Source organism: Rhincodon typus, chromosome 21 (assembly GCF_021869965.1).
Source record: "Rhincodon typus isolate 14 chromosome 21, sRhiTyp1.1, whole genome shotgun sequence".
Taxonomy (NCBI): Eukaryota; Metazoa; Chordata; class Chondrichthyes; order Orectolobiformes; family Rhincodontidae; genus Rhincodon; species Rhincodon typus.
In genome coordinates this window covers 3,907,831-3,921,203 of record NC_063352.1, presented here as the reverse complement: position 1 = coordinate 3,921,203, position 13,373 = coordinate 3,907,831, and the positions used below count along the sequence as shown (strand labels likewise).

The following is a 13,373-nucleotide window of genomic DNA, read 5'->3' as shown; positions in this document are numbered from 1 at the left end:
ACAATATATAGATACATAATGTAGACAGAGAGTCGGAAAACACATAACAAAATCATAGCTTTTCTCGTTTTTACATTTGAGAAGCATATCTTTTTTTTATCTGTTTATAAGATGTGGGCAAATCTTGAAAAGCTGAGAAGAAATTTGGCTGGAGTCATACAGCACAGAAACAGACCCTTCGGCCCAACTTGTCCATGCTGACCATGTTCCCAAACCAAACTAGTCCCGCCTGCCTGCATTTGGCCCATATCCTTCCAAACCTTTCCTATTCATGTACTTATCGAAATGTCTTTTGAATGTTGTAATTGTTCAGTACTCACATCCACCAATTCCTCAGGAAGTTCATTCCACACACGATCCATTCTCTGTGTAAAAAAAAGTTGCCCTTCATGTCTTTTTTAAATCTTTCCCCTCTCACCTTAAAAATATGCCCTGTAAACTGGGCTGTTAAAGTAAGCTTACAGACAAACAGGAGTAAAAACATTTGGCTAAGTACGAAAAATACATCCAAGAGACAAAAGCTCCATTTCAAGCATCCACTCCCTCCGACACTCAGTAGCAGCAGTGTGTACTATCTACAAGATGCACTGCAGAAATTCACCAAAGATCCTCAGACAGCACCTTCCAAACCCACGACCACTTCCACCTAGAAGGACAAGGGCAGCAAATACACGGGAACACCACCACCTCGAAGTTCCCCTCCAAGCCACTCACCATCTTGACTTGGAAATATATTGCTGTTCCTTCACTGTCGCTCGGTCAAAATCCTGGAATTCCCTCCCTAATGGCATTGTGGGTCAACCTACAGCAGGAGGACTGCAGCAGTTCAAGAAGGCAGCTCACCACCACCTTCTCAAGGGCAACTAGAGATGGGCAAGAAATGCTGGTCCAGCTAGTGACACTGACATCCCAAAAATGAACAGGAAAAAAAAAAATTTGCGTAGTTAAACAATCATGATGAGAAAAGTGGATGAGAGACTGTAGCAAGCTTAAAGAAAAGGCAAATGTAGGGAAAAGTAGAAATGCAGTGGAATAAAGCAAAGAACTGTGGAAGCTGGAGATCAGAAACAAAGCAGAAAGTGCTGGAGAGACTCAGCAGGTGTGTAGCATCTGTGAAGAGAAAACAGTCTTAACGTTTCGAGACTAGTGACCAGGGTCACTGGACTTGAATTGTTAACTCTGTTTTCTCTTCACACAGCCTGCCAGACCTGCTGAGTTTCTCCAGCAATTTCTGTTCTTGCTTGTTAGAAATGCAGTGGACTGGGAAAGGAACGAGGGTTACAAAGAAAGGAATAAGATGTGCAATAAATGAAAAATGAGCAAATGGATTTTGCACAGGGAATTATCAGCCTGGAATTGAAAGGTGTTGAAATGCAGAAGTCTGAGAGTGAAATTTCAGTTGTAAACAAACTGTTGGGGAAGCTCAGCAAGTCTGGCAGTAGAAGGAGAGACAGTTTACGTTTTGAGTCTGATATTGCTGTTCATTTGAACTTGAAATTTTAATTCTGCCTTTCTCTCCACTGCCAGACCTGCTGAGTTTCTCCAGAGCTTCCCATTTTATTTCAGATTTCCAGCATCTGTACTGATTTGCTTTTATCCAAGTACTCTGTTCAGATTTGGTGCTGAATCACAGGAAAGGCATATTGGCCGTGCTAGCAACATGTGGCAGATTCACAGGATCACTACAGGTATTTTAAGAGTTAAATCAGAAAGCTAAGTTATATTGCCTTGAATTTGGATACTTGAGGTGTGATCTAATTGAGTATTGAAAATGATTTTGGAGATTCTATAGTTTTAGTTCTAGCAGCTACTACCTCGAGAAATGAAATCAGGAACCAAAGTGCCATATCTTAAAAATAACCGTTCTTATGAAATGTCTTGTAGTATGTTAAAAGTACTATGTAAATGTAGGGTATTCCCATCGGAAATCTGGGCTGGGAATTTGTGATTTTTTTATTCCAGAGTTGGATAGCTGACTCTATATTGCTCAGGGTAAGAAATCACATGACACCAGGTTATAGTGAAACAGATTTATTTGAAATCACAAGCTTTTGGAGCGCTGCTCCTTCGTCAGTGATTTCTGACCTTGCCTACCCCTAGTCCAACACCGGCACCCTCTATATAATGCACAGGACACATTCATACGCCCATCAGGAAAGGGAAAACTCAGGGGATCTTGTAAAAATCAGGCTCTTAACTGGTCACTCAGGAAGATTTTTGGTGCCTAATTTCCTGGGACCTTGATGTCCAGTCCCTGACCTCTGGCCAATCAGAGACTTTCAGCAGCTATCTCCCTGTCTCCCATCCAATCCCACCGTCGCCGCCCTGATTGGGGCAGAGTGAGACCCTCCATGACCAACCCTGTAGACAGGCCGATCTGTTCTGCTGCTCAGGAAGGCTGCCTCTTTTCTTGCCTGACAGGGAACGGAGTTAATCGCAGAGGCCCTTAAGTGGTCATTAACTGACAACTTCAAAGCCTCAACTGGTTGTAGGTCAGGAAAGTTTAGCTTGGCCTCCTCATGCAGATCCTGATTAGTGGGTATCTCCTCAATGCCAACTTTCCTCATTATCTTCCCCTCTTGCCACCTTCTCTGTCACCTCTCAGGTTGGAAGATTCACCCTGATACCCCAGATCAGGGTAGTCAGGCATTTGGAGCAAAGGCAGTAAGTACAATCGAGGAATGCAGAGGTAATGGCCTAGCGGTATTATTGCTAGACTATTAATCCATGAAATTCAGCTAATGTTCTGGGGACCTAGGTTCAAATCCCACCATGGCAGATGGTAGTATTTGAATTCAATGAAAAAAAATCAGGAATTAAGAATTAATTATGACCATGAATCCATTGTCGATTGTCAGGAAAAACCCATCTGGTTCACTTGGAAACAACAAGGACTGCAGATGCTGGAAGCCAAAGTCTATAGATGTGAGGCTGGAAAAGCACAGCTGGTCAGACCATCCGTAGAGCAGGAGAGTCAAGGCTTCAGCTCAAAATGTTGACTTTCCTGTTCCTTGGATGCTGTCTGACCTGCTGTGCTTTTCCAGCCTTGCACCTATATCATCTGGTTCACTAATGTCCATCCTTACCTGGTCTGGCCTACATGTGACTCCAGACTCTCAGCAATGTGGTTGACCTTTAACTGTCCTCTGGGCAATTAGGGATGGGCAATAAATGCTGGCCTCTTAAATGACGCCCTCATCTTGTGAGTGAATTAAAAGAACTCCACCATGACCAAACTCAAGAGGCTCAATTTGAGATTTTTTTAGGTTAGTAATATCATGTGCTTTCAGATTACCAACCAGTTTCTTCCAAATCAATTCTCAAATTATATAATTTCATTTTAAATAATTAAAACTATTTTGGTTTCATTTTAATGTCCGAAGTTGTTATGGTTGCTCGTTATTTACAGTAGAACATGATATAACATTTATTTACCATTGCCGTGCATTTCTGTGTGGATGTGTCACTTTGGGAATGTTGCTGCTTTGGTAGTTTTGTAACTCAGTAGTAAGTGCCATTACAAATATGGATGACTTTTGGCATCAAATAGCAATCTATTACTAGTTTTATAAATGCTGAACTTTTGTGTGCATGGTAAATTGAGTTTTGTTCTCAGGGATTGTTTCATGAACTGATACAATCCCAGCTGATGGTAAAACTGGATAAGTCAGATCCCAGAATGAAACCTGGTTTGATAGCCTCATTGTTCGAGAGTTGTGACTGGGGCTTAGTATTAACCTTTATTATTGCTGCAACATTTATATTGTACCTGGCACTACCCATTGTTCTAAAAAGTATTAGGCAGGCAGATAATCTGTGTGCACTTTGTTTGTTAGAAAGTAATCAAAAATAGTGCTACACATTTCAAAATGGAACCTTCCCCTCAGTAACTGCAGCTTTGATCACACATGACACTTGCTTAAATTTAAACATCTTGATTTACTTCTATTAATACAGCACAAAGCGTATTTAATGGTATTTATTTGCAGAAAAATGTAAATACTTTGAACTATTAGTGAACTATTCATATTTCTTTATCCCATGTTTGGATCATTTCCATACACTCAGGACAGGAATGTTTTCTTGGAGACAGTAAGGACTGCAGATGCTGGAATAGATGTGAAGCTGGAAAAGCACAGCAGGTCAGACAGCATCTGAGGAGCAGGAAAGTCAATGTTTTGGGCTGAAACCCTTCATCCTGATGTTGTACTTTCCTGCTCCTCAGATGCTGTCTGACCTGCTGTGCTTTTTCAGGAACGTTTACTGTTGTTTTGTAATACATTCAGGGGATGTGGGTGTAACTGGCTGGGACAGTGTTAATTGCCAATCCCTAATTTCCCCACAGAGGGCAGCAGTGAGCATTCTCCTTGAACTACTGTGGTCCACATGGTGTAGGTGCACCCATGGTTCGGTTATTGAGGAAGCTTCATGATTTTGATCCACTGACAGTGAAGGAACGGTGATATATTTCCAAGTCAGGGTGGTGATTGGCTTGGAGGGGAACTTGTAGGTGGTGGTGTTCTCATTATTCTGCTGCCCTTGCCCTTCAAGATGGAAGTCGTCTTGGGTTTGAAAGATGTGTAAAGATCTTTGGTAAATTTCTGCAGTGCACCTTGTAGATGGTACACATTGCTACTACTGAGCATCAGTGATGGAGGGAGTGGATGTAGAAGGTGATGGATATAGTGCATCAGTCAGGCTGCTCTGTCCTGGATGCTGTTGAGCTTCTTGAGTATTGCTGGAGCTGTATCTGCCCAGATGAGTGGGAGGTATTCCATCCCATTCCTGACTTTGAGCCTTGTTGATGGTGAACAGGGTCTGTAATAATTAAAGCAAAGGCCGAGAAACAGCAGACAATGGGGCTTTGTTTTCATCTGCTTGGAACCTCCCATTAGCTGCAACCAGCTATACCTCCAAATCTGTGTTTGTCTCACTTCATTCATCAAAATATTAAACCAACAACATCTTGTGTGTAGGCAATGACTGAAACCTTACAGTTCTTTCTGTCTATTAAGATGTTGTTTCTCACATCAAGTATTAAACATTTCACTTTTGAAATACTGCATGCAATTCTGGTTTCCCTGCCATAGGAAGGATGTTATGAAACTTGAAAGGGTTCAGAAAAGATTTACAAGGATGTTGCCAGATGGAAGGTTTGAGCGACAGGGCGAGGCTGAATAGGCTGGGGCTATTTTCCCTGGAGCGTCGGAGGCTGAGGGGTGACTCATAGAGATTTATAAAATCATGAGGGGCATGGATAAGGTAAACAGACAAGGTCTTTTCCCTGGGACCGGCGAGTCAAGAACTAGAGGAGCAACTTTTTCAAGCAGAGGGAGATGTGTGTATGGAATGAGCTGCCAGAGGAAGTGGTGGAGGCTGGTACAATTACAATATTCAAAAGGCATCTGGATGGGTATACGAATAGGAAGGGTTTAGAGGGATATGGGCCAAATGATGGCAAATGGGACTAGAATTATCTGGGGTATCTGGTTGGCATGGACGGGTTGGAACGAAGGGTCTGTTTCTGTGCTGTACATCTCTATGGCTCTATCACTCTTTGCATTTTCAGTTCCCAAAGTAAGATTTTTGAACTTATTATTCAATACCATACGATAACTCATACACATTTGATCATGTCACATTAATGAAATTCAGCCTCTATTGCACAGAGTTATCTAATCACATTGCCTTGATATTGCAAACTCCATGAAAACCCAAACACGCTGCCAAGGATATTATTTCTTGCTTTGCATTGTGCACCTTGCCAGCAACGATTGCATTTATAAGATTGTATCTGTATTTCCTGTTTTATTTTTGCACGTATTACTCGATTTCTGTCAGATGTTCTGTCCTAGATATGAACATTACACAAAGCAATATATTTAAATTTCAGAACCAGTGAACCGTAAATGCAATTGTCAAGTGGAAATGATTTTATATTCTGAAATAAGTTTAATGGTTTCAGGCTGGCATGTTAAAACATTTTATAGCCAAAGAATATCGTCATATAATATTGCCCAAAATGTTAATCTGGAGTTTGCTTTTACCACATCCAGTTATTTAATTAGCATCGAAAGCAGGAGACACAAAATGAATTATTCCTCTATTAAATGATAACACCTTTTATGTGTGATGCTGTTTGAGTTTCTTAGTGTTGTTTAGCATTCTCTTAGTTTTGTGCATGGTGTTCTTGATGAGCACTTATATTTGAGAAGGCTGTTCAACTATGCATACTCTCAGAACATCTTTTATCATAAAAACTGTGCTTGTCTGCATTCGTTACAAAGACTGATGAACTGAATGGAAACAGGCAGCTAACTAGCATCTGTAACATCTTGCCTTAGCTTCAGGTAATTTCATAGGGCTTCATTTCCAATGAAATTTTTTTTTAAAGACTAGTGTCTATTGCTTTATACCCAAACACAATAGGCCATGTTGTACACAGTCAGATCCCATAAACAGGGTTAATCATCTTTAGTTCTGCTGGTTGAGGGCAATATGTTGACCAGACCTTCCAGGCACAGGGTAAGCCATTGAGCCCTTCAAGCCAGTGTGCCATTTAATAAAATCGTGGCTGATCTGATTTGAACCTCAACTCTACATTGCTGCAGATCCCTGATAATCTCTCATCCCCTTGGTCATCAAGAATCTTTCTACCTCTGCCTTAAAAATATTTAAACTTTCTACAACCGCTGCCTTTTGAGGAAGGGAATTCCAAAGACTCTCAACTCTGAGAGAGAGAAAACATCTTTCTTTGCCTCAGTCTTAAATTTTTAAACGGTGACTCCTAGCTCTAGATTCTCCCACAAGGGGAAACATCCTTTCCACATCCACCCAGTCAAGTCCCCTCAGGATTCTGTGTGTTTCAATTCAGTCACCTCTTACTTTTCCAAACTCCAGAGGATACAGGCCTGGCCTGTCCAGCCTTTCTTATCAGGCAATTCAGTGATGCCAGGTATTAGTCTAGTAAACCTTCTCTGAACTGCTTCCAACTCATTAACATCCTTCCTCAAGTACAGTCCCAGTACTATGCACAGTACTCTAGATGTGAACTCACCAATATTCTGTGTAACTGAAGCATAATCTCCCGATTGTGCATCAGAACAATTTTCTGTTCCTGCTCGTATAGTTAAAGGAGAATGTTTGGACAAAGCTTTGAAGTGGAGGCCTCAAAAATGGTGAAGGTTTGATGGAAAATGGTCAAATTTCCTACGGTTTGGAACATAGGACGTGGGAGCAAGAATGGCCCGCCTCACCATTCAGTTCGATCATGTACAATCAAACACTTCAATGCCTTTTATTAGCCCTATCCCCATTACCCTGTATGCCATTGGTAATCAGAAATCTATCAATCTCCACCTTAAATAGACCCAGAGACTGACCTTCCACTGCTTTTTGAGGCAAAGAATTCCAAAGATTTGCAAAGTCGCTCCTCATCTCAGACCTAAGTGACATCCCCCTTATCTTTAAATTGTGCCCCCTGATTCTAGACTCCTCAGCAAGAGGAAACATCTGTGAATGTACCCTGTCTATGACTTTTAGTGTTTTGTAACTTTCAATGAAATCACCTCTCATTCTTTGAAAGAATTACAGGCCCAGTTTGGTCAATAAAAACTGAAAAAACTGTGGATGCTGTTAATCAGTGACAAAAACAGAAGTTGCTGGAAAAGTTCAGCAGGTCAGACAGCATCTGTGGAGAGAAATCAGAGTTAATGTTTTAGGTCAAGTGACCCTTCCTCAGAACTCAGTTCCAATCTGCAGGAATCAGACCAAAATCTGTAGAATTTTTGAAGATAATTGACTATCTCTGTAGCCAACCCCTTCAACACTCTGCGATGTGGACCCTCAGGTCCTGGGGATTTGTCAGTTTTCAGCCCATTATTGGTCCCATTATATTAATCAAAACCGAAGGTGCCAGATGAGAGAGCCTGGGAAAGAATATTACTAACTATGATTACCTGAATACTCCTTTGAATATCTGATCCGTAAAAGATACCTCCAACAAAGCAGCACTGGCCCAGTACTTCCCTAAAGATTACATTGCATGCTGTCTTCCTGGAGTGGGACATGACTTTGTTTTTCTGATGAGGCAGGTGGGAACAGTTCAGGTCAGTTGATGCTGAGCACCAAATCAGGGCAGAGCAAATGCTGAACTCCTTTAGGTCAGAGACAAAAAAAACCTGCAGGCACTGGAATCCAAGGTAGACAAACAGGAGGCTCAAAGAACACAGCAAGCCAGGCAGCATTTGGAGGAAAGGAGATGTCAACATTTTGGGTACTACCCTTCTTGAAGAAGTTCTTCCAGCCTCCTGTTCTTCTATAGGTCAAGCTACAGTGTAGAGGAGCTTTAGATATAATACAGTGAGTGAAATTTGTCATTACCGTCTAAGTCGTTTCCACAGGGCCCAGGATTTCCTGCAAGGATGTATGTTTCACCAGTCTTGCTGTTGCTAACTTTGGCTGGTATTCTGATTATAACTGTACCACAGCGAGCTCTCAGACTCCCAATGGCAGAGCAAGAGCTGAAACAGTGGCATGTTGATCCGTTGGAGCCAAGGTGATTAGGGGATAACATTTCAGCAAATGGAGGTATAACCGTCTTAGATCAGCTTTTAGAATCATAGAGTTGTACAGCACAGAAACCCTTTGATCCAACTTATCCATGCCGACCAGCTATCCTAAATTAATCTAGTCCCATTTGCCAACATTCAGCCCTATCCCTGTAAACCCTTCCTAATCATGAAGCATCCAGATGCCTTTTAAATGTTGTAATTGTACCAGCCTCCACTTATTAAACACTGGAGTCATACTAGAATACACACATGCACGTGTGACAGAAAGGTTAAAAGAAGTAAACAGACTTGGATAAACGAAAGAAATTACTGGACTGAGTGAAATCTGCCTCTTTTCCTTTGTAATCTGAGGCTGATGAAAAATTGCCATCACAAAATTATTCAAGTCAAACACAAATTGGGGAGCATTGGGGAGTGCAATTTAATGTTGCCTCTTGATTTAATATGATGATCTTGGAGCTATATGTCACTCCACTGCCAGGTCATCAGTGCTATTACCTTGAAGTTTAAACGGCTGTATTCCAATTCTGAGCTCTGTTACACACCATCAAATCCCCATTGTTTCTCTTTTGTGGAGTGAACCAGGATCCTATTGAAATATGGCCCAGAAAGTCAACAAAAAAATTGGACCAATACAAAAAACCCGTCTGACCCTCCTAAATGGAGCAGATGAACACAAGATAAGCACATGGTAAAAGATTCTAATGTGGCCTTAAATTAGAAAGAAAGGCAATGTTGAACAAAGTTATCCTTGAGAAATTCAGGCACAAACCGCGCTCCTTGTGTGTAGTTTGAGATGGATTTGATACCTACACTATAAAGACAGTATTGTAGAATTGTAGCAATTGGAAATACAGGCTTCATTTAACAGATAATTTGAGAACCTCATTCATAATGCAATACGGCAAGAAAACGACTGTCTCAATCTAATAGTAATTTATTTTCCTCAAGTCATTTGGTATTCATTTAGAGAAGAAAATGTGCTGCCTGCACCTGAATATATGCTGGCTGGTGGAAGTGTTTTGGATTTGATGTCAGTCAACATTAGAGCACTGCTGGCACATGTCAGACGAATGGAAGATTGTTTGGATTGATGGCAATGGTTTATTTTGTTTATTCTGACTTTGCCAATGCCTCCTGACTTGCAGATCAACTTGACATTGTCTCGATGGCTGACTTGACCATGACACCAGATGAAATTGAAATGGAAATGGTGCGAATCCAGCGTCTTCGGGAGGTGTTGGTCAGGAGGGAATCAGAACTCCGATTTATGTAAGTATCTGGACATTTCACCCGCTGTAAAATCATGTGAATAAGAGCGCGTTATTTATCCAAGTAAAATATTGCATTTAGTGCACAAAGGGGAGATGGTGGTCTAGTCAATAGATGTGAAGCTGGAAAAGCACAGCAGATCAAACAGCATCTGAGGAGCAGAAAGTCGACGTTTCAGGCTGAAACCCTTCACTGATCCTCAGATGCTGTCTGACCTGCTGTGCTTTTCCAGCTTCGCACGTATTGACTGTGGCTTCCAGCATCTGCAGTCCTTACTGTTTCCGAGATGGTGGCATATCGGGCTAGTAATCCACAGTTCTGAGGAAGGGTCACTCAATCCGAAACATTAACTCTGATTTCTCTCCACAGATGCTGCCAGAACTGCTGAGCCTTTCCAGCAATTTCTGATTTTGTTCCTGTAGTAATCCAGAGATCCAGGCTAATGTTTGGGAGATGTTAATTCAAATTCCACCAATTCTAAGGCTCATAGAATTTAAACTCAACTCATAAATCTGGAATATAAAACCAATCTCAGTAATGGTGACCATGAAGCATTCAGTGCAGAAACCCATCTGGTTCACTAATGTCCTTTAGGGAAGGAAACCTGTCATCCTTACCTGATCTGGGCCTACATGTGACTCCAGACTCACAGCAATGTGGTTGACTCTTAACTGTTCTTCTGAAATGGTTGGGCAGTCACTCATTTCAATTAGGGATGGAAAACAGACGCTGATCTTGCCAGCGATGCCCACATCCCATTAAAGAATAAAGAAAATTAATTAAAAATTTGGTGCATTATTTTTGCTGCGTCCCACCGTCTTCCTTACTAATTCTTTGTTTAAAGATTTGAACTGTTCGATATTAACAAAACAGCATTTGTAGCAAACAAGTGGGTACAATGGTACGGTGTGTTTAGCACAGTGTTTCTGCATACTGAAGAGCTGGAACATGGGTTTCACTCTCTATTAGTGGATGGTATCTAGATATTTCCCCAATGAGACCTAAAAAAAAAATTTGAATGTTGACTATGATGAAATGTTTCCAAATGTACTTTTTAAAAGGCTCAAACAAATAAGCAAGTGGGATTTAGAGGTAACATAGTGTGGAGCTGGAGGAACACAGCAGGCCAGGCAGCATCAGAGGAGCAGGAAAGTTGACATTTCGGGTCGGGACCTTTCTTCAGAAATGGGCTGGATCCCGACCCGAAACGTCAACTTTCCTGCTCCTCTGATGCTGCCTGGCCTGCTGTGTTTCTCCAGCTCCACACTGTTTTATCTCTGACTCCAGCACTGGCAGTTCTTACTATCTCTGGGATTGAGAGGTTCTGTTTGAACACTGCTGAGCTTTTCCAGCAACTTTGTTTTTGTTCCTGATTTACAGCATCCGCAGTTCTTTTGGTTTTTATTCTGTTTAAACACAACTACTTTACTTATAGACGCAGTTCTTTTCTAATTTATTCCTGTGATCTATAATACTGGACTTTTATTTCTTTGTTTTTCTAATTTTTTTCCCTGAGAATTTGTACTTAAGAATTTGTATCTAGGTATCTTTGTTTCCAAGATGGCACCATAAGCTTTTCATTGAACTCATGTGAGTATGTGACAATAAAGCTAATTCTAAAAATTCTAAAAATATGGCTGTTTTCAAATGATATTCTTTACTCTGATGGATCATGAAACAGCTGAGTTTAATACCTGTGTTTTTAGCCCGTTGGTAATGAATATCTTTACAATTAGTTGGCAATCAGCTTCTTTCATGGCTAGAGAAAAATTCAGCTTTTGAAATCGCACAGACAATTTTGTAATTATGATTGAACAATAAGATAATAACAGCTACTTAGCATGGAGCAGACAACCAATTGTAGACAGGTATAGGCCTGGAGAATTGGAATAAACAGTACTTGTATAGCACAGAGAAACTCATGTTAAAATGGAGAGAAATTTAATGGGACTGCATTAAACATTTGTACAGTGAATTTATTCCTAGAAATTTCCAGGAAACTGTTTGACTGATAGTTTCATTTATGGATGTTTTATTTATTGAAGATGGTCATTGAAAAAGTGACACAATGATAGGATTTATAACCTCTGTCAACATACTCGAAAACAGTTCAAATAATGATCTGGAGTGTACAAGTTGGCCCTGTAAAGCAGTAATATTAATGGCGAGATAACACGGTGTAAAGCTGGATGAACACAGCAGGCCAAGCAGCATCAAAGAAGCAGGAAGGCTGACGTTTCGGGCCTAGACCCTTCTTCAGAACAAAACGTCAGCCTTCCTGCTCCTCTGATGCTGCTTGACCTGCTGTGTTCATCCAGCTCTACACTTTGTTATCTCAGATTCTCCAGCATCTGCAGTTCCTACTATCTCTGAAACAGTAATATTAATGGGCTTTGTTTGTGATGCTCATTTTTTGAGTTTTGGGTCTGCTTTAGTTATTCTCTAGGGCTGTGCGGTCCCTTCATCTGTCAGGTTCTGGTCTGAAATCTGCCTCTACTGTACAATACCTGGTTATATTCCAGCATAACCTGGATTATTACAATAAAACAGCAATGTGGTCCGAACTGGATACTGTGTCCTTTAGACACACATCCCTAGCAGTTTGTAATTTGATGCTGGATACTTGTCATTAAGTTGCTTTATTGAGCAGCACAGGCAACAAACATACAGAGTAATTGTCAAAGCACGTTTCACTTTTGGTTCACTCAGTCTCACTGGTTCTGGGTATGTGAAAATCAGGTGATAAACCAGGTGCCTGATCTCCTTGGTGGGCAGGTTAATTTGTCTTTTTTTTGGTGTTACCTTTCTTTCCACATGAGTTCTAACTAAACTGCTGCATTTTAGCTTCCAGCTCTGGATCCGCAGCTTACACCTCACTGTCTAACCAGAATGTATTGACATGTCATTGATCCCCATCTGTTTTTAGTCAGGGAGAGCTGTTAAAAGGACTTCCCCTTCATCCATCTGTTGTTGGACTCTGAATGAACGAGGGCATCCTCAATAACGGCCTTTGATCAGTTTAAAGTCAGTTGTGAGATGTGACACATCATAACTGTCTGGGCTTCTGATATCTGGAGTCTGTGGATTTTTTTTTATATGAAGGAAAACTGCATGAATTCACTTTAATTAAAAACATAATATACTTCAAGCCCAAAATCTTATCGAATCATAGATTAGCTCCTGCATAGGAGGAGAACATTTGGCCCATCATTTAATTGCACCCATATTTAGTGAAAGTATCTTGTGCTCATTATGGACTAGATCAGACCCCCTCAAAATATTTTAAGAAGGTAGCCTAGACCCTAACTTTTTCTTATTTTAAAGGTAAATGTGAAGTGCGTGTTCCAGATGTGCGACTGGTCACAATACTTGATGTTAAGCAAAACACAATTTATTTAAAGAGTACAGTTAAAATACAAACAAAGGAAAGAAGAATTTAGATTAACTTAACTATTGGAAAACTTGAACTGAATAATAGATACAGCACTTATTACTAATTAACTGTTCCAAGAATGTAACATCCTATAA

The 13,373-nt window shown here is 40.7% G+C and overlaps 1 protein-coding gene across 2 annotated transcripts in view; it reads left to right on the top strand.

Annotated features, from left to right (window-relative positions):
* LOC109918975 (MPV17 mitochondrial membrane protein like) overlaps window positions 1–13,373 on the top strand; it is a 98,958-nt gene that overhangs the window by 46,776 nt on the left and 38,809 nt on the right. For both annotated transcript variants that reach the window (XM_048609902.1, XM_048609903.1), the window contains exon 2: window positions 9,722–9,845. In XM_048609902.1, coding sequence (XP_048465859.1) covers window positions 9,722–9,845 — 124 coding nt within the window. The remainder of the gene's footprint in view (window positions 1–9,721; window positions 9,846–13,373) is intronic.